This window comes from Hibiscus syriacus, unplaced genomic scaffold (genome assembly GCF_006381635.1).
Source record: "Hibiscus syriacus cultivar Baekdansim isolate YM2019G1 unplaced genomic scaffold, ASM638163v2 tig00117021_pilon, whole genome shotgun sequence".
In the NCBI taxonomy this organism is placed as follows: Eukaryota; Viridiplantae; Streptophyta; class Magnoliopsida; order Malvales; family Malvaceae; genus Hibiscus; species Hibiscus syriacus.
Window position 1 is genome coordinate 1,216,741 of NW_024063527.1, and position 22,941 is coordinate 1,239,681.

The 22,941-nt window shown below is 37.0% G+C and overlaps 1 protein-coding gene across 1 annotated transcript; it reads left to right on the plus strand.

Moving 5' to 3' along the window:
• Positions 1–3,623: 3,623 nt before the first annotated feature.
• LOC120195791 (ATPase 9, plasma membrane-type-like) lies at positions 3,624–7,866 on the plus strand. Its single transcript, XM_039197714.1, has 15 exons — positions 3,624–3,736; positions 3,909–4,028; positions 4,128–4,226; positions 4,309–4,446; positions 4,552–4,866; positions 4,972–5,298; positions 5,385–5,504; positions 5,597–5,719; positions 5,803–5,907; positions 6,001–6,310; positions 6,396–6,910; positions 6,983–7,156; positions 7,249–7,431; positions 7,521–7,690; positions 7,770–7,866. Exons 1-15 carry the CDS (start codon positions 3,683–3,685, stop codon positions 7,864–7,866), a joined length of 2,850 nt encoding a protein of 949 aa, XP_039053645.1. The 5' UTR covers positions 3,624–3,682.
• Positions 7,867–22,941: the final 15,075 nt, after the last annotated feature.

Below are 22,941 nucleotides of genomic sequence, written 5' to 3' on the forward strand. Positions count from 1 at the left end.
GCAACCCCTCCTCTTTCTCCTTAGCCTCCTCCACAGTCAGCAAATCCAATATTAGATAAGAATCAAACAAACCTTCATCCTTCAATTGTTCAAAGTTACCATAGTTGTCTCGGAATTCCTCCGCAACCTCTTCCTCGTTGTTATACTCATCTTCCATTTCAACCATATTATAAAGGTGATATATAATCATGTTGTTTTTACGGGCTCGAAAATCCACAAAACTTTTTTAGTAGATAGAGCATCGGTATATGCCATTATCCTCGCCTACATCAATATTAGGCAACAACACTACAAAAAAATGAAAACATTATTTGCATCATTATATTACTTATTAAAGTAATGATTTTAAGTAATAATACCATGGATATTTATATTTATAAATTTTGTTAGTTTTAATATCTGCATCATTATACATTATCTGAACGATAATCATTTATATTACTCTTGTACATCATACCTACCACCTATTACTTGTGATAGGTGGTAAATTTTTTAATAAATTTAATTTTTATATTTATAAATTTGTTAGTTTTAATATTTGTAAAACTATTAAATTTTTTAATCACATATTCTAATATTATCATAAGTAAAATTATGTTTATATATATATATATATACATTTAAATTACTAATCAATTATTATTAAAAAATAATCAAACTTATTGATATTTAAAATCATTCTATATAATCTAATTCTTAATCTAATAAAGTTAATAATCAATAAATATATCATTTAATAAAATTAATTTAATAGCTTTAATTAAAATTTTTAATATAATGATCATAATTAATATATAAAATAAATTCATTAATTTAAGGATTATAGTTAATAATTATTTTATATTTGAAAGAATTATTTTTTATTAATTTTATCAATTTCAAGTTATTAATTTAAGGCTTAAGGTTTATTTTTGTCCCTGTAGTAGACTCAATTTATCATTTTCACTATAGTATTTTCGTATCAATTTAACCCTCAAAGTTTTTTAATTACATCAACATTTAAAATATTTACTATTATTTAGGGTTTTAAGCTAAGGTTTAATTTTTAGAGTTTAGGGTTTTAAGTTAGGGTGTAGGGTTATTGATGTAAAAATATCATCAGGACGAAATGATAAATTGGGTATATTATAAAGGCAAAAATAACCCTTAAGCCTTAATTTAACCAAACTTTTGAATATATTTATAGACTAATATTTATCAGTATAAAAATTAAATATATTAATTTAATGATCATAGTTATTTTTTACCTTAAATTGCGAAGATTATTTTGTCACACTATCATAAATCTATAATCTGACAATGTTATCAATGGTAACTTACAAGTTAATTAAATATCAAATCATTTCAATAACAAGTCGGATTATTTATAGGTTGAGTTAATTACAAGTCAGCTTCATAATATGTCAGGTTGATAATAAGTTGGGTAATATCAGTTATTTACCAGGTTAATCTTGGATTCGGGTTTATATCAGGTTGGATGCAGGTGGAGTTCGATTATCATATTATTGGCTCAATTCGAGTTAAGGTCGTTCTTAGGTTGGGTTCAGATCCACAATTTTCATGTCCAACTTGGGTTCAAGTCAACGTTAGTCCGAACTCGAAACTAATTCGGATCACCATCACCTCGAGTCACAAATAATTTTGACTTAAGTCGGTTTCAGTTAGTTTTGCAGGTCGGGTTAATTTTCTACATCCCTAAAAATAACAATCGTCATTTTAACCACCGAGATGGCTTGATTCGTGATTTTAACTTTAAACTTAAATTTGTACTAGTCATTCTTTATGTTATAACAAACTATTTTAAAATTCATATAATAACTCATGTAATAATTATACTTTTACTTGTGTATCAAACGTAACATAAGAATATAATCCCGCTTATCATACCAGCTCTAACCAGAGATAATTGAGGAACTAATTGCAACTGCACGTGCATTGTAAAAGAACTCAATGAATAAAACCATAAACAAATTAGTAAAAATCTTAGTATAAACATTACAACATTCAATGAAAGGCTTAGGCAAAACGAAAATCAAAATAATCCCTTTAATAAATGCATAAATAAAAATGATGAAATGTAATACAATCTAACAAGTAATATGCAATATTTTATCTAAAAATGTACAAAACCTAAACCTAAAGTAGGTGATTATAACTCCTACTAGAGAGTTATCAATAACATATTTCAATAACAAAGGTAAACACAAAACTTACCCATCTTACCAATACATTGATTGTCATCCTTTGAATGTTCTAATTGAGCCAATAAAGAACATGAACATCACCTACGTAGTGATGGCTAAAAATACATACAAGCACCAAAAAAAAAGAATTTTACTCACCTCATCTGAAATATCTCATTTTAGCTCGATTAATATGATTTCATCGACACAAATGATCATACTAAGGAAAATTTCTTATTTTTTTCATGAACCATAACTTGAATCCTATTTAGAGTTTGGAATTAATTTCACTAAAACTTGAAATTGACGCTACCAATAAAAAGATTATAGTAAAATGGTTCCATATATGTATTCAATTTCAAATTTGGATGAGAGAAAGACTTAACTTTTAGAAAGGATAATGTGGTTTGGCTTGATTTAGGGTTTCAAAACACTTTGGAGGTTGAGGACTAAGGCTTCCAAGATTCCTTAGCACTACATATAACTAGTGGAGGAAACCTTCACCTTTGGTTTTGCTTAATTGGAAGTAAAATTAAAGAAATTCAAAGAAAAGTTTTAATTGGATCAAAATGAATTAAATGACGAGTTCATATCTTATTCATCAACTTCAAGTTGGTATAATTATCGATTTAGTCATACATTTCTCCACCTCTTGCACTTTACCGTGGGCCAATTAATTATTATCCATTTAAGTTTTTCCTTGCTTTCACTTTAGCACCTAACTTCCACTTTTTCTTACTAAAATTTATAATTTATTTTATTTTAGTTGCTAAACCGTTATCCAAATCAATTATTTTTCATTACAACATATAACAAAGTAATTAAACTCCCAAAATCAAATACTAGAATAAAGTAAAATAAAGTTGTCATCTATGATATTATCGTACATAATTTCCCAATTCAAAAGCCCCCCGAGAATTTTTGCCCTTTTGAACGCTTAAAACGACTTTGAAGAGATGAATGATAAGCCATTTGGCAGTTGTTTATGGTTTGAGGAAAAAGGGGGAACATAGATAGTGATAGACTTTAGCCTAATGACTTGGCCTTTGTCGACCAAGAGACTCTCCCCCTCCTAAGCTCATCCTCCCGATCAAATATTTTGACCCAAAACTCTGCTATATACATCAATCCATCAACACACATCTTTTACTTCACTTCGTATATTTTGTACCATACGAATACTTATACTAATAAACTTCCAAAGTCGATACAATAACATCTGGTTATCAAGTACTTGTTCTTGATTTATCCTTCTGAGGAAGAAGAATAAAAACAACAAGCATAAAATTTGATATATAGAGTAAGAGAGAGAGAGAGAGAGAGACAAAAGGAAAGATGTGAGTTTTGAATGAGATTAGTGTCAGCTCCACTTTGTAACGTACTTTTTTTGGTTTGCATGGGAAGATAAATAAAGAGATTGAATTTCTTCTTTTCTTTCCTTTCCTTTCCTTTTGTTTTTTTGTTTCTGGGAAATTAATCTGTACGAGAGAGAGAGAAACATGGCGGATAAAAGCATCAGCTTGGAAGAGATCAAGAATGAGACTGTCGACCTTGTAAGTTTTCATCACATTATGTGTTCCTCGTACTCATGCATATATGCATACTCATGATATACGCCATGCTCGAACTCAGGCTCAAAAGATAATAACAATTTTTTATCCAAGGTAGGTTGGTTCGTGTGGGTTAATGTTATATTTGTGTATATCTCGAATGCTGTGATTGTAGGAGCGAATTCCGGTTGAAGAAGTGTTTCAACAGTTGAAATGCACCCGGGATGGCCTATCAAGTGAGGAAGGTCAAAAAAGGCTTCAAATCTTTGGTCCAAACAAGCTTGAAGAGAAAAAGGCAAAAATTTCTAATCATTACCCTTTTTGATTCTCCATCTAACCCAAAAAAATGTGGGGATTGATTAGTGTGAAAAAACCCATGTTCTACTTTAAACAGGAAAGCAAGTTTTTGAAGTTCTTGGGATTTATGTGGAATCCTCTTTCATGGGTCATGGAGTTTGCTGCTGTTATGGCCATTTGTTTAGCAAATGGGGGAGTATGTTTATTCTCATCTCTCTCTTGTACTTAACAAATAAGCTTGAATGATCATTCTCTAATTGCGTGTCAAAAAAATGCAGGGTAAACCCCCAGATTGGCAAGATTTTATCGGAATCGTGTCGTTGCTGTTCATCAACTCGACTATAAGTTTCATCGAAGAAAATAATGCAGGAAATGCTGCTGCTGCACTCATGGCTGGTCTTGCTCCCAAAACCAAGGTTTTTAAGAACATGAAAATAACTTGTAAATACAGAATTCTTGGATCGCAAGAAAAGGGAAAACAAGGCCGCTCTAACCAATTTTACTTGTTTGAATGATTGAAGGTCCTAAGAGATGGAAAGTGGAGCGAGCAAGAGGCTGCGATTTTGGTGCCGGGAGACATCATCAGCATTAAGTTGGGGGATATTGTCCCTGCAGATGCACGTCTCCTCGAAGGTGATTCACTCAAGATTGATCAGTCCGCCCTTACTGGCGAGTCTTTGCCGGTAAACAAGAATGCAGGTGATGAAGTATTCTCTGGTTCTACCGTAAAGCAAGGCGAGATAAAGGCTATCGTTATTGCCACTGGTGTCCACACCTTCTTTGGGAAAGCTGCTCACCTTGTTGATAGCACCAATAACGTAGGGCACTTCCAGCAGGTAAAGAAGATTTAAAAGTACTTGGAAGTATTTCCAAGTTTGGAACTTGCAGTTGTTCTTTACTTGTACCTGATGATGTGCAATAACGTCAATTGTTTTTATCAGGTGCTGACGGCAATCGGGAACTTCTGCATATGCTCGATTGCGATAGGGATGATTATTGAGGTCGTAGTGATGTATCCGATCCAACACCGTGAATACAGAGATGGAATCGACAATCTATTGGTGCTCCTCATTGGAGGGATTCCGATTGCCATGCCAACAGTTTTATCAGTGACTATGGCCATAGGATCTCACCGGCTTTCACAACAAGGAGCCATCACTAAGAGAATGACAGCAATTGAAGAAATGGCTGGAATGGATGTACTTTGCAGTGATAAGACCGGGACACTCACTCTCAACAAGCTTACAGTAGACAAGAGCATGGTTGAGGTTAGTTCTTGAATTAGAACTTAAAAATTAATAGGATATATGATGTTGCATTAATCATATCACGTAATGATCATGTGAAATTTCAGGTGTTCATGGACAATGTTGACAAGGAAATGGTTATTCTATTTGCTGCGAGGGCTTCCAGGATCGAGAATCAAGATGCAATCGATGCCTGTATTGTTGGAATGCTAGGTGATCCCAAGGAGGTGAGTTAGTTAAAGATTGACAAAAATGAATCCCAGTGATCATATACATGATAACTGGTAACATAAAATTTACTTCTAAATCTATTTTGCAGGCAAGAGCTGGGATTACGGAGGTTCATTTCTTTCCCTTCAACCCTGTTGACAAGCGCACAGCCATGACATATATCACGCCTGATGGTAGTTGGCACAGAGTCAGCAAAGGTGCTCCGGAACAGGTAAATGGATCTGCTTGCCATTGTACCAAAGCTTTTGTTATCAACCAAGTTCTTCTAATGTTGATGCTTAAAATTCTTATCAGGTTATTGAACTATGTAACCTCCGAGATGATGCAAAGAAGAAAGCTCATGATGTCATCGCTAAGTATGCTGATCGAGGGCTTCGGTCTCTTGCAGTAGCAAAACAGGTAACTTTCCGTGCCACGTACTCTAACTATATTTGAATTATCAAGTAAATGGAAAGCAAAGCTTATTATGGAATGAACTTTCTGATATTGCAGAATGTGCCTGAGAAAACCAAGGATGGGAAAGGAGATCCATGGCAATTTGTGGGTTTATTGCCTCTGTTTGATCCCCCAAGGCATGATAGCGCGGAGACAATTCGCCGTGCTCTAAGTCTTGGTGTCAATGTCAAGATGATCACTGGTGATCAACTGGCCATTGGAAAGGAAACTGGTCGCCGGCTTGGCATGGGAACTAACATGTATCCGTCATCTGCTCTTCTTGGCGAAAATAAGGGTGATGCATTAGATACAATTGGCGTGGATGAGCTTATCGAGAAGGCCGATGGCTTTGCTGGAGTTTTCCCTGGTAAGTTAATTCAACACCTTTCGTTATTAATTCAATGCTTTAAAAAAAACTGTCACTGTTGTCTTACCTAATGGCTACCATTCAGAGCACAAGTATGAGATTGTGAAGAGGCTGCAACAAAGGAAACACATATGCGGCATGACGGGAGACGGTGTGAATGATGCACCAGCACTTAAGAAGGCTGATATCGGGATTGCAGTTGATGATGCAACCGATGCTGCTCGAAGTGCATCGGATATAGTATTAACTGAACCAGGTCTAAGTGTGATTGTGAGTGCTGTTCTCACAAGTAGAGCAATTTTCCAGAGAATGAAAAACTACACCATCTATGCTGTCTCCATTACTATTCGAATCGTTCTGGGATTTATGCTTCTTGCTCTTATCTGGAAATTCGATTTCTCGCCTTTCATGGTTTTGATAATAGCCATACTCAATGATGGAACAATCATGACCATTTCCAAGGACAGGGTTAAGCCATCTCCTATGCCTGACTCATGGAAGCTCAAGGAGATTTTCGGCACCGGCATTGTCCTCGGCACATACCTAGCTTGCATGACCGTTGTTTTCTTCTGGGCTGCTAATGACTCGAACTTCTTTTCGGTATGCAAAAATCCTTTATCTCCTCCTTAAAACCCAGGATGCAAAGCACAACTAGCTGATAACAAATTGCAGGATAAGTTTGGGGTGAAACACATTAGATACAATAAAGACGAGCTTACAGCAGCTGTTTACCTCCAAGTGAGCATTGTGAGTCAAGCACTCATCTTTGTCACTCGTTCTCGGAGCTGGTCTTTCATCGAACGTCCCGGTTTCCTGCTGGTGATCGCCTTTCTTCTGGCACAACTTGTGAGTTCCCTAAAAAAAAACCAAAGACTCCACTTCAATTCGATAGAATAAAATTCTCCTATTTGTCATGAACTTTTGGTTCAACTTGGTAGGTGGCAACAGTAATTGCAGTTTATGCAAACTGGGAATTCGCAAGAATCAAAGGAATAGGATGGGGTTGGGCTGGTGTAATCTGGCTCTACAGTTTAGTCACTTACTTCCCACTTGATGTGATCAAGTTCTTGATCCGCTATGCCATGACAGGAAAAGCATGGGATAATCTGATTCAAAACAAGGTATCATCTAATCTCAATGATAAGAACTCATAGTTTCAATCTTTAAACATGATCTTATCGATTCGTTAACCTCGCATTCGAATCCGTAGACTGCATTCACAACAAAGAAGGATTATGGAAGAGGAGAGAGGGAAGCACAATGGGCATTGGCTCAACGCACACTGCATGGCTTGACAGCTCCTGAAATTGCAGAGAAGAGCAACTACAAAGAACTCTCTGATCTTGCTGAGCAAGCCAGGAAGCGTGCCGAAGTAGCGAGGTGATAACCATCACCCAGAATAATCAATCAAATACATTAAGAACGTAAACAACATTAACATTGTTTGTGGTCTTACTAGGTTGAGGGAGCTTCATACACTGAAAGGACACGTTGAATCCGTTGTGAAACTCAAAGGACTGGACATTGACACCATCCAACAGCACTACACTGTTTGAGGAAGACGACGACGAATGGAACTGCGGCTGTAACTCAATTCCATGAAAGCTGGAAGGTAGAAATTAGGCTTCATTTTTTTAATCAGCACCTATTACGAGTCTTTTTGTAATAGGCCAACACTTGGTATTGGAATTATGTGTTGAATAAAACGACACAAAAGAGTTTTTCTGTTGGAGTATCCCATGATTTTTGTTACATGCTCACTTGCTTTTTCTTCACAGATTCCACCATTCAAGTATTTTGTAGTCAAGGAACAAAAATTGGACGCCAATTAACCGGTTCAATTGGACCTGAAATACCCAACTAAAATTACGTGATTGAATTATATAATGTAAATATTTTTAGTTTTACACAAATTTAATACACGACTAAAATTAACAATAAAAAATAAAAAAAATATTCATTAGAAAAGTAATAAATTAATCTATTTTCCCTGTATATAATGAAATGTTAATAAAATGATTTATTGCGTTGATAAAGCAGCTTTATCACAACCAGACACCTTCCATTAAAAGTAGTGATGATCTAGATTTGTGTGTATTAATAAACCTGATAACTTGGAAGAATCAATGACTTAAGTAGGCGTATATTAAGCAAACTGTTCGAATTTAATTATTATTTGACAATAAATATTTATATTTTTTTTATATAGACCAACTTAAATCTTTAAAAAATAAGTATGTTAACTATTAAAGTTCCTTAACAACAACTCTATTCTTAAATATCAACAAGTGATTCAAAAGCAATGATAAAGTAGTTAATTTTTTTTCACAAAAATATAACATTTATTTAGACAATAGATTGGAAAGCTATATCGGCTACGTGATTTGTTCGATTATTCAAAATATCGCTTATAAAATCTTTTAGTCATAAAAACAAGTTAAATTGAACCACAAATAGCCTTCGATCATTAAATTAAGCAAATCTGTACACGTGAAAATATTATTAAACTATACATTTTAAAATATGAAATAAATTACCCGAACCAAGTTACTTTAGTTTTAAAATGAATTATTGTTATTTTTAAAGGGTTCAGGTTCAAGTACCAGAGACGACGGAACATTTAAACATTTATTACCAAATGATTGAGAGGGGTTAAAACATATACTATTATTTATCCATCTGTTAACCTATCGATTGTGGTGGCTTGAGATTCATGCGTATTCGTGATCAAAACCAACCGTTACTACTTTGGCGTGATGTCTCCAACATATAGAGCTCTTTTAGGATTAATATGTCATGGTCCATTGGCAATGGCATTGTTGTCTGTTTTTGGGATGATATATGGATCTCGAATTTGGGCCCTCTCAAGAATCATCTCCTATCCCCGTTTGATACTGTCTCTCACCAAAGCTTTAATGACTTCATCAACCCAAACGGGGAATGGAACATAGCGAATCTTGCTGCCCTCTTTGATAACAGTATTGTTCGCCACATCGTTGGCATTGCTCCTCCAACTCCTGAGGATCGCGAAGATAAATGCATATGGAGATGGTCCCCCAATTACAAGTTCTCAGTGTCTTCTGCTTATAAAACTCTTCAATCCAATAACTGGAATACTTTTGATGCGAACTGGAAGTCGGTTTGGAAATTGCAGGTACCTCAGCAGATCCGTGTCTTTATTTGGACCGTCCTACTCCAACGGCTTATGACGATTCTTGAACGATACAAATGGAAACTCACTTCTGATACGACGTGCCCTTTCTGTGGAAATGAAGAATCTATCATGCATTCCCTTAGAGATTGCCCTGAAATTAAGCATTTATGGCAGCAAATTATACCTCCAAGCTGGCCTGAAGCTTTTTTCTCTCTCGACTTTTGGAACTGGATCCTTGAAAATCTTTATGTTACTTCTATACACAGTAATGGCAGCTACTCGTGGAATAAACTCTTTTTCTCTTTACTTTGGCAGATATGGAAGCATCAATGTGACCTAGTTTTCTCCCATGATTGTTCGAATGTTGAATCCATTTTCATATTGCTTTGGCTTGGGCGAGGAACTTTGAATCCTGTTTCCACACTAATAATGAAGTTCTCTCCCATGTTGACGAAGCAATTCAATGGAAGAAGCCGCCGCCAGGATGGATTTGCATTAATACTTACGGAGCTGTTGTGAATGTGATATGAATAGTGTTGCTGGGGGTTTTATCCGTGATTGTGATGGAAACTGGTTAATGGGATTTATACGCGCTATCGGTTATTACTCTCCTCTCCAATCCGAACTATGGGGGATTCTAACTGGCTAAAACATTGCTTGGAACCAGGGATATGAGAAAGTTATTATCCAATCTGATTGTTCATCAGCGGTGAGATTGATCAATGAAGGCGAAGACACAAAATCTCCTTGCTCGTAATTTGGAGACTTCGGAGGCGTGCATGGGCAACACACATCGAGTGGATTCCGAGAGAGGCTAATACAGTTGCACATAGCTTAGCAAAGAAAGCTCTCTCAAGCACGTCGAGGCTTACCTTACTCGACAGTTTACCTCTAGATATAGATGGCCTTGCTAAAAGGGATGGTTATGGCCCTCCATATCTAAAGAATTGGTGTAATTTAAAGGTCTCTCTTCAATTCAAAAAATATTATAAATGGAAAATATAAATAACTAATACTTAGTGGTTATTTGTTTAATTCAAAATGATTAAACGCCGAATGATTCAAATATTGAATGATTCAGAGGCTCATTATGAATTAACTCTGAATGTGACATGTTGTTTAATAATGACTCTGAATCATTCAAAATATACTTCTGTATTGAATCATTCAACACTATTTTGCTGAATCAATCAACACTGAATCATTCAAAAATACGAAACAAATACACTGAATGCTGAACAATTCAGTATACAACGCTGAATTGTTCCGAGACAAACAAATAGCCCTTACTTTCCTTTTAAATCAATAATAAAGTAGTAAACAAAGAATAAAATAAAAGTAACCTGGTAGGGGTTTTTTTTATGTCACCAGGTAGTTTATCTTAGGAAAATAATGGCTGATGGTCGTAAATGGATTTTTTTTTAGAGAAAATAACCTCAGTGACCAAAAATCTCATATAATATACGATTTTAACCAATTTTTTCCGGATTTGCCAAAATGACCAACAAAATCGCAATGTGATCGCTAATTCGCAACGCGATCTCCATTATCGCAAATTCGCGTTGCATTTTCGCAATGCGATAGTTGAAAATTGCGTTGCGATGGTCTACAGTGTCGTTGCGATTTTCCCAATTCGCAATGCGAATAAGTAAATCGCAACGCGAATTGGGAAAATCGCAATGCGAATAAGTAAATCGCAACGCGAATTGGGAAAATCGCAATGCGATACTGACTATCGCAATGCGATAATACAAAATCGCAACGAGATACTTACTTTCGCAACACGATACTGACTTTCGCAACGCGATTCTGACTAAATGACCAACAAAATCGCAATGTGATCGCTAATTCGCAACGCGATCTCCATTATCGCAAATTCGCGTTGCATTTTCGCAATGCGATAGTTGAAAATTGCGTTGCGATGGTCTACAGTGTCGTTGCGATTTTCCCAATTCGCAATGCGAATAAGTAAATCGCAACGCGAATTGGGAAAATCGCAATGCGAATAAGTAAATCGCAACGCGAATTGGGAAAATCGCAAATGCGATACTGACTCGCAATGCGATAATACAAAATCGCAAGAGATACTTACTTTCGCAACACGATACTGACTTTCGCAACGCGATTTGACTTTCGCACGCGATAATACATAATCGCAATGCGATTTTCAAAGCGCCATTAGTATCCTGGCCAAGTATTTTATTTTTAAATTTCAAACACGAATATTAATATATTGGAACACTGAACCGTCCACAGTATATCCCGTAATCGCAACTCATAACCTAAAACCTAAAAATCACAACTCAGTCCCATCTCCATCTCTCACTTCTCACCCATCTCCGACGAAATCCGTCCCCATCTCCGGCGAAATCCGTCTATCTCCATCTCTCAGAGCACCCTCACAATCAGAAATGGAAAATCAACCAACAAGGGTTAGTTTTTTTAATTATTTTCTTTTTGAAAATTTGCATTATATTAGGTTTTTCATATTGAAATTGATGATAAGTTTACTGGTAATTTCAATAATAGATTAACCATTTCACTTAGATTGCTTATTAAATCAACCGGAGAATCGCAACGCGAAATGCAAATCGCAACGCGATTTTAGTTTCGCGTTGCGATAGTCAAATTCGCGTTGTGATAGTCATTTTCGTGTTGCGATTTTCATTTTCAGAAAACTATTCTTCTTCTGCAAATTGAAACTTGAATGAATTGCATTACTTCAACCAAAAACAAAGACAAATACGAAATTCACAGTGTTGCAAATTTAAGTTTGAAGAATAAATTACTACTCTTTATGTTTATTATTGTTTTTGGTATATCTTCACAGTGTAGTTTTTTGGTATATCTAATTTAGTATGTTTATTGTTTTTGTAGAACTTTTATTCGGCTCAATTGACCTTGAGAAAAAGTCAGCCTGGCCAAAACAATTGCGTCGAAGCTTTCACCTACACAAAGAAAAATGTTTGAGGATACATGCTCGGGCCATGGCTGAAAGTACAACATCCCGGTGGAGATGCGATTTTGACACACCTGTTTCTTCAAGCCATGACTAGCGATCTACCAGAGACTAACAACGTCGTGATGAGAGATATGGTTTGATTTTCCACCGGCGTATACGTGTTTTGGGCGGGAGAGTTTGCTTAATCACGGTCTACGCTTCGGACACGATGATGTAGGTCGGTACACTAGACACATACCCGCCCATCATGGCTATCCCGGGTTTTTCCTGCTGGAGAGGCGAGTCTACACGTAGAAGACCTGACAAGATTGTTGAATAATAAAGACGGTTTTACTCGGATGGATGACGTCGACGTTGTCCGAGTATGCCTTCTAATTCTTTTGCTGCCAGCTTTTTAGGCAGAGAGGCCAGACAACCTATTCCAAATGATCTAATCAATTGGTAGAAGACCTAAATGCGTGGAACCTGTTTCCGTGGGGCTCGTATTATGGAAAGCTACATGGAATAAGTTATCGTCTGCCTTGGATGATCGAAAAAGTTTGCATGGCGATGGTTCCAAATACACTTTGACAGGCTTTATTTGGGCCTTTAAGGTAAGAATTTTTATATGATGTTTCCAAAATTATAAGTAATTATTTAATAATTACTAATGTTTGTTATATATTGTTTGTAGATTTGGATATTTGAGGCCTTTCCAGCCATGAAACATATGCAATAAAAACTTCAAATGATATTCCCAGGGCTATTTCTGGAAGAGGAAACGGACCTTGCAATGGGAAGATTTACTACGGTATATGACAATAATGTAAGTTAACATAAATACTACCATATGTTTATAAAAAGTTATTACTAGTACACGTTTAACTTTGTTTGAGCTTTTATATTGTTAGGAGGCCAACACTCCTCTACAGAGGCTGACACCCACGGAAGCTGAGCTTGCCACTGATTGGTGGCAAGCTAGTAAGCATTTTTTTTATGGAACGGTTGATGAGCAACCTCCACTTCGGGAGCCATCACCTCGCCCAGAGCTATCACCTCACCCAGAGCCATCATCTGATCGACCCGGCTATACACCTCCACAACGACAGCCATCACCTATTCTGTCACATCATCGAGCCTTCTCCACCATCACCGCAAGATAGGCGACCGACAAAGATGCCACGACGTTTATCTCCCTGTTCTCCACCTCAACGGGATGAGTTAGGGGAGTTACGTGATGAGGTCAATGTCTTTCGTGAGGAGGTCGGTACATTACGCAAAGACGATGGTGCATGGCGTGTTGAGGTGTCTACATTACGCGGTGAGGTAGCCGCTCTATGTGAGATGGTAGCATCGTTGCAGAATGAGGTTCATAATCTACGCAACGAGGTAAGTTTAAGATTTTTCATACTCGTAATTCATTCGGTTGCTGCCAATACTGCTAAACTGTTTTTGTTAGTATTTTTTTGGTTTTGTTTTTGTCTTTTGGTTGAAGTAATGCAATCCATTCAAGTTTCAATTTGGCAAGAAGAATAGTTTACTTCGCAACACGAAAATGACTATCGCAACGCGGAAATGGCTATCGCAATGCGAAATGAAAATCGCAACGACAAAATCGCAATGCGAAATGAAATCGCAACGACAAAATCGCAACGCGAAACACAAATCGCATTACGATTTTCATTTCGCGTTGCGATTTTGTCGTTGCGATAGTCATTTTCGCGTTGCGATTTTAAGTTTCGTGTTGCGAAAGTAAACTATTCTCTTCTGTAATGTTTATATATGTTGTCCTTTAAATGTTATATAAGTGCTTACTTCTGGAATGTTATCTGAGCATTTTGTGAACTATGATAGAATAATGACTGGGTGAATACAATAGTTTGAAACATATTTTGTCTTTGTTTAATATCATGTCCGTTTATTTACTGATTATGTATTAATTTTTTTTAGCGGCCCGATAAGGTGGATGCTTACGTTGGGTTTTCCTTGCACGACGGAGTTCACGCATCAGACGGCGTGGACGTGCTATTACGTCTCCGTCACCTAATGGTTCGAAGACTCCGCAAGAAGAAGCCCGACTCAACCGGTCATCTCTCAAGAGTCCCCTCCAATCGTTCAAGAGGCCCTATTCTCCTCAAGATTCCCCCCCCACCATTCAAGAGGCCACTGTCATCGTTGAAGAGGTCCCTCCCATTCCAGAGCCCGATTCACATGGGGTAATATATCGAAGTATTGAGAAACCCCCACCGGTTCCGGACATAATGGATGAGAGTTGGCTCTCGTATGAGTTACGGCTAGTACCCTTCCGGTATCTGAAGTGGAGAGGAGACAACTACCGAAAACAATTGGATAATACCCTTTGGGCTAAGACCGCAGTTGATTTTTATCTACATGAGCGGAGCCAAGGGTGTTACACTGACATCAGCAAACTCAACGATGAAATGTTTTGTTGCTTGATCGGTCTTGGTGGGGTGTGCTATTAGGGGTTGAAGACAGGGCTATTTGGATGGGGAGGTAAGTCTTATATTTGTCTTATATATGATTTTATTAATTGTTTAAAAATTATGTAATTCACTAATATATGTATTTTTTGTAAAACAGCATATCGATGCGTGGTGTCACGTCTACTAATAATAAGGAAGCTTAGGAAAAATAAAAAAAATTCGCTATATACAATAAGCCGACGGCTTTTCACGCAGTTCACTTGAAGAATCAACGAGATGAATCATTTTTGTTGGGCAATGGACAAGCTAAACTTTATCTGCATGGTGGGAGGTCGATAAGGTTAGTGTTTATTTTTAAATTTTTTAAAGGTGTTCATAATAAGTGCGCAAATAAATGAATTATTACTATGATCGCAGGTGTTATCCCTGTTTTGGAACGTCGTCACTGGCTTCTCGTCCAACTTCAGCTCCATCCCGTATGCCTTTGCTTGGCGCGTTTGACGACGGGAAGCACAAAGTTTTTACCTCCCACCGATAGAGATAGAGCTGCAGTAGGCTTGTGGTTTCGGCATTATGGCTAGAGCATATATCGAGACGCTGCCTACCTGCATCCGCGTTTGAAAGTGTCCATTGTTAATTGGTAAGTCAAATGCAGTTTTGTTAACATATACTCCTTTTGATAGAGCTGCAGTAGGCTTGTGGTTTCGGCATTATATGGCTAGAGCATATATTCGAGACGCTGCCTACCTGCATCCGCGTTATGAAGTTGTCCATTGTTATTGGTAAGTCAAATGCAAGTTTTGTTAACTATATACCCTTTTTGGTTTGAAATGTTTTGTTAAGTACCTAGAATTCAATAATTTGCTGTTTGTAGGTTTTAGATATGTAGGAAGTCTTGTTTGAGCAATGTTGGTTTCTGCAGGTTAATCCTTAAGTGAACTGCGTGAAATGATGTACGGGGTCACAAAGTTTTGATTCATTGATTCAATAATGAATGAAGAATAAGAATTATTATTATTATTTGATTGTTTAATTGATTTGTAAAAGATGATTTGTAATGTTGATTTGTTTAATTGATGTGTACATAATTGTGTTGAAATGTAATAGTTGTTTGTTGATTTCATCTGCTTTATGTTGAAGGCAAAACAGACTATCGCAACGCGAAATGGCTAGCGCAACGAGAAAATCGCAATGCGAAATGAAATCGCAACGAGAAAATCGCAATGCGATTTTCATTTCGCATTACGATTTTTCTCGTTGCGATAGCCATTTTCGTGTTGCGATAGTCAAATGAATGTCTAATAAGTGATAACAACTGAACAGGTCATAGCAATGTTCAAACTCAGTTACTAATACATGCCTAACTGAAAATGTTAAAAGTGCACACATAAAATACACATAATGCAAGTTTTGTTAACATATATACTCCTTTTGGTTTGAAAATGTTGGTTAAGTACCTAGAATTCAATAATTGTTAAAAGTTTATGCATGTTAATCCTCGTTGCCTTTTTCATTTCGCATTGTGATTCTATCGTACGATTTGCATTTCGCATTGCGATGGTCAAATGATTGCCTTCGCAACGCGATTCTGACTTTCGCACGAGATATACAGAATCGCAATGCGAGTTTTCAAAGTCCGCAACAGGTTTTAGTTTCGCAAGCCAAATTTTTTGTGTATATATCTACGCAGCAGCAACAACTCATAACCTAAATCCCTAAATCGCAACTCATTCCATCTCCATCTATCACTCTCTCCGGCGACATCCATTCCTATATCCAACGACATCCTTCCCATCCGGCAACAGGTCTTAGTTTCGCATCTCGTTTGTTAGTTACAACCATGAAATCATCTAATGTTTGATCATGTTTGGATAGATTTGTGTTTTGGAGGGTCATGGGAGAATGTTCATGGTGTTTTAAATATATGCCTTTACCCATGAATCTTCAACTAAAACTGTCATTAAAGAAGTTAACTTATGAAACCCTAATATTACGTGTTTCAAAGAAATTGAATTAGAGCCCTAAGTGGATTTAGGCTATCTTATCAGAGAAATGGTAAAGTTTTGTTAACCGACAATGAAGATGTTGAACGATTCTTACTTACATTAAATTTTAAGTGATGATGTTACATTGTATGTTGTTGAACCTAGAAGTAGTATTGTTGGGTCAGTAGCGGTAATCAACTAAGTCTCAAAAACCCACAGCCTTTCTCTAATCCAAATCCAAATCAACTTTCAGCACCAAATTTCGGTTTTCGTATGACCAATTAGACGATGATGAGCCAAGAGAAAAATGTGAGTACTAGTCAGTATTCGAAATTTGATCTTGGTCAATACCCGGACTTTGATATTGGTCAATACACGGATTTTGATGATGTTTTAGAAGAAGAAATAGACCCTGCGTGTAATGATTTGATATTGGTCAATACCCGAATTTTGATGATGAAACACCCGTTGCCGAGGAAGATGTTGTTGATAATGAGGAGGAGTTACGACTGTGAATGAACATGTTGAACATCCATTCTGTAATTCATAATCCTGAAGAAAAAGAAGAAGAAAAGTCCCCGAAGAAAAGAAAATGCCACGGGAGTATAACTGGAATATGCCAGAATTACTTCAGTTACCGGAAGAAGAGTTGGCAAAGAAAGCAGTTGATTGTTACACAAAAGTTATTCGTATCAAGAAAGATGATTGTTTTGATACAAAGGAAGACTTGAAGATAGCTTTGTATACGAAATGTGTGGAAGATGGCTATCAACTAAAAGTTAACAAATCAAGCAAAGATCGTTTCGAAACAAGGTGTACGATTGACAAAACTGTACGTGGCGTATGATTGCAAAGAGGATAAAAGATTGCGCAATGTTTCAAGTTAGGACTTTTATTGATAAACATACATGTTCAAGAACCCAAGTTTTCCTCACCATAGACAGGCAAACAAAAAGGTGTTGGGTGGTTTTATGGCTGAGTTAATGTTTTTGAATGGCAGGGTATATCGGGGACATGAAATTATGACTGACATGAATGCTCGGTTCAAGATTAGTATATCATATTCTCAAGCTTGGAGAGCCAAATGTTATGCCTTGGAATTGTTGAGGGGGTCGCCAGAAGCATCGTTTGCCCAACTGCCGCTTATTGTCACAATTTAAAGCTGAAAAATCCTGGGTCGGTAACTCATATCAAAACAGATAGAGAGACGCTTTGAGTTGCTGTTTATCGCCATTTGTGCTGCGGTTAGTAAATCAATATAATTCTGTTGACTCATTTCTGTTAGTTACATGCATTTCACATTTAAATGATTATATTTCTTGTGTATATTATTTTGTAGATTCGTTCGTTTATTACTTGCATGCGCCCAGTTATTATAGTTGACGGAGCACATTTGAAAGGTCGATACCTTGGAGTAAACTTATTAGCAGTAGCCATGGATGCTAACAATGGGATATTGCCAATAGCTTACGGGGTTGGCAAATCTGAAACCTCTGATTCATGGACATGGTTTATGGGGCATCTTAGGGATTGCATAGGTCCTATTAGCAATCTGACAATCATATCCGATAGGGCAAACTCAATTGACAACGCTGTTAGAAGGTGTGTTCCCAGATGCTTTTCATGGACTTTGTGGTGTTCATTTGTATAGAAATCTAAAATCAAGGTCTGTTGGTATAAAAAAGCACAAATGAACATACTGGAAGGCTGTAAAGGCTTATCGGGAAGTGGATTTCAATAAGCATATAAACTGTTTAAGACGTGTTTTGCCTCAGTGTGCTCAAACACTAGAAGATGTCGGGTTTGAAAGATGGTCAAGAGTACATCAACTTGGAGCAAGATATGGTTTCATGACGTCTAATAGTGCAGAATCAATTAACGCTCTAAGTCGTCATTCCCGGAAATTACCCATTACTATGTTAATGGAGTTTTTTCGAGCCTCTATTCAACAGTGGTACTACAAGAAAAAAAACCATGCATGTATTATTTCTTTGAATTCGTAACTTATCATATATTTTATTAAGTATTATTTATTTAAATTTACAGGAACATTGGAACATCGTGTTACACCATGGACTGAAAAAAAATAACGAAACGTGTTGTGAAGTCAACGTCATGGAGAGTTGAACCATGTTCAAACACTTTGTTTGAAGTACTGGATAATAACTTAAATGGGCTTGTCGATCTAAATGCAAGGACGTGTAGTTGTATGAAATGGCAAACATCTGGTTATCCGTGTGGCCATGTTATAAAAGTTGCTCTTCATCTAAACCAAGATGATTCAAGCACATACGCTATGGATTGCTACACTACAGAAGTATATCGACAGACTTATACCGAGATTGTCTACCCTATTTCACATCCTTCTGAGTGGGACATACCAGATGACTTACAAACAGTTTTGCCACCAGCCATGGACAGAAGGCTACCTGGCCGACCAAAAAGTCACGATCGTATACCGTCTAAGGGTGAAGAGAAGAAGAGATCGACATGTAGTCGATGCAAGGAAAGTGGTCATACAAGGTTGACATGTGGATCACCAGTGCCATCACAATCATCTTTTCCTCTTCCAAAATATGGATCATCATCAAAATCCAAAGCTCATATGGTGTCAAGAAAAAGGCAATCAAAATCGCAATCATCTTTAAAATCCCAATCACAACTGGCTTCACCTTTTGGGACTGTTAACTTAGCTGATTTTTAAATGCAAACGTTGTATTATATAGATTTTATGTGTGAACTTTTAACATTTTCAGTTAGGCATGTATTAGTAACTTGAGTTTGAAAATTGCTATGATCTGTTCAGTTGTTATCACTTAATAGGCAATCATCTTAAAGTATATCGCAACGCGGAAATTACTATCGCAATGCGAAATGAAAATCGCAACGAGAGAATCGCAATGCAAAATGAAAATCGCAACGCTAATTTCGCAATGCGAAATGAAAATCGCAATGAGGGAATCGCAATGCGAAATGAAAATCGCAACGCGAATTTAATTTCGCGTTGCGATTCTCTCGTTGCGATTTTCATTTCGCGTTGCGATTTTCATTTCGCATTGCGATAGTACTTTTTGCCTTCAACATAATGCAGATTGAAATCAACAAAATCAACCATTACATTTCAATCAATTAAACAAGCACAAATAAGAATTATGTTAACATCAATTAAACAAATCAACTTTTACAAATCACCTTTTACAAATCAATTAAACAATCAAAAAATAAGCAATAATTATTAGAGAAAATAACACTTCTACTATTGAATCAACTTTTGCAGCCATACATCATTTTCACGCAGCTCACTTCTGAGATTAACCTGCATAAACCAAACATTTGCTCAAACAACACTTTCTATACATCTAAAACCTACAAACAGCAAATTATTGAATTCTAGGTACTTAACCAAACATTTTCAAACCACAAGCCTATAAACATACCAATTTTTTATGGACATTTTTATAACGCGGATGCAGGTAGGCAGCGTCTCGTATATATCGATCTAGCCATATAATGTCGAAACCACAAGCCTACTGCAGCTCTATCTATATCGGTGGGAGGTAGATACTTTATACTTCCTGTGATCAAACGGTCCAACGCCAAGCATACGAGAGGACCACAATCCCTTCTGGGTTTCTTTCGTTTGTTGTGGTGCGGTCTCGTCTCTGGTAACTGTAATATTGAGCTTCTTTGGCTTCTTGTTTCCAGAACGAGTCCAATAATTTATCGCATCCAAGAATTTAGCCAAATAAGAGCTTCATCCCTTAATAATATCTCTTAAATCAGCCAATGATATGTAATTTATCATGCTGTCATATACTATTGCCTTAAGGGATGGGATCTGAAGCTCGACGAGAAGCCAATGGTTACGTTCCAAAACAGGGATAAACACCTGCAATCATAAGTAATAATTCATTCATTTGCGCACTTATTTATGAATACCTTTAAACTCAATCTAAAATAAACACTAACCTTATCGACCTCCCACCATGCAGGATAAAGTTTAGCTTGTCCATTGCCCAACGCAAATGATTCATCTCGTTGATTCTTCAAGTGAACGGCGTTAAAAGACGTCAGCATAATTGTATATCGTGTATTTCTTTTATATTTTCCTTAAGTTTCCTAATTATTAGAAGACGTGACACCCACGCATCGATATGTTGTTTTACAAAAAAAGACATATATTAGTAACTTACATAAATTTACAAAAAAATAATCAAATTAAAATATAAGAAAAATATAAGACTTACCCCTCCATCGAAATAGCCATTGTCTTCGACCCCTAATAATACGCCCCACCAAGACCGATCAAGCAACAAATAGATATCATCATTGAGCTTGCATATGTCAGTGAAACACCCCTGGCTTCGCTCATGTAGATAAAAATCAACTGAGAGCCAACTTGAATCCATCATGTCCGGCACGTCAGAGGGTTTCTCAAGAATCCTACATATGACGCCATGTGAATCGGGCTCTTGAATGGTGGGAGGGACCTCTTCAACGATGACAGTGGCCTCTTGAACGGTGGGAGGGGACTCTCGAGGAATGATAGGGGCCTCTTCAACGATAGGAGTGGACTCTTGAGGGATGGCAGGCGAGTCGGGCTTCTTCTTGCGGTGTCTTCGCACTATTGGGGTATACGGAGACTTAATAGCACGTGCACGCCGTCTGATGCGTGAACTCTGTCGTGCAAGAAAAACCCGACGTAAAGCATCCACCTTATCGGTCCGCTAAATAATTAAATACAAATATCAGTAAATAAACAGACATGATATTTAAACAGTGAAAACAAAGATAAATATATTTCAAACTTTCAACCAAAAGACAAAACAAAGACAAATACTAACTTCACAGTGTTAAAGTAAAAAGTTTAGCAGTTTTGGCAGCAACCGAATAAATTTACTAAGCAATCTAAGTGAAATGGTTAATTTAAGTGAAATTACGAGTAAATTTATCATCAAGTTAAATATGGAAAATCTTAAACTTACCTCGTTGCGTAGAGTATGAACCTCATTCTGCAACGATACTACCATCTCACGTAGAGCGGCAACCTCACCACGTAAAGTAGACACCTCCACACGCCATACACCATCGTTATCGAGTAGAGTACCGATCTCCTCACGCAAGGCATTGACCTCATTACGTAACTCCCTTGACTCATCCCGTGGAGGTGGAGAATAGGGAGATAGAAGTCGTGGCATCTTTGTCGGTCGCCTATCATGAGGTGATGGTGGAGAAGAGGCTCGATGATGTGACGGGATAGGTGATGGCTCTCGTTGTAGAGGTGTATAGTCGGGTCGATCAGGTGATGGCTCTGGGTGAGGTGATGGCTCTCGAAGTGGAGGAAGTGGAGGTTGCTCATCATTCGTGCCATCAAGAAAACGCTGACTAGCTTGCCACCAATCAGTGGCAAGCTCAGCCTCCGTGGGTGTCAGTCTCATTAATGGAATGTTGGCCTCCTAAAAATATAAAAACTCAAACAAAGTTAAACGTCTACTATTAATAACTTGTTTATATGATAGTATTTGTGTTAACTTACATTATTTATTGTCGCATATGGTATTAAGTCTTCCCAATCCAACAGACGTTTCCTCTTCCAGGAAATAGCCCTGGGAATATCATTTGAAGTTTTTATTGCATATGTCTTCATGGCGGGAAAGGCCTCGAATATCCAAATCTACAAACAATATAATAACAAACATTAGTAATTGTTAAATAATTAATTATAATTTTGAAAACATTATATAGAAATTCTTACCTTAAATGCCCAAACAAAGCCTGACAAAGTGTATTTCGACCCATCGCCCCGCAAACTTTTGCGGTCATCAAAGGCAGACGACAACTTAGTCCAGGTAGCTTTCCATATATACGAACCCCACGGAAACAGATTCCATGCATTTAGGTCCTCTACCAATAATATTAGCTCCTGAGGAATAGGTTGTCTGGCCTCTCTACCTAAAAAGCCGGCATACAAAAGTAGTAGAAGGCATACTCGGACAACATCGACGTCATTCATCCGAGTAAAACCATCTTTCTTATTAAACAATTTCTTCATGTCGTCGACGTATAAGTTCGGCTTCTCTATTGACTCATCAGGAAAAACCCTGGAT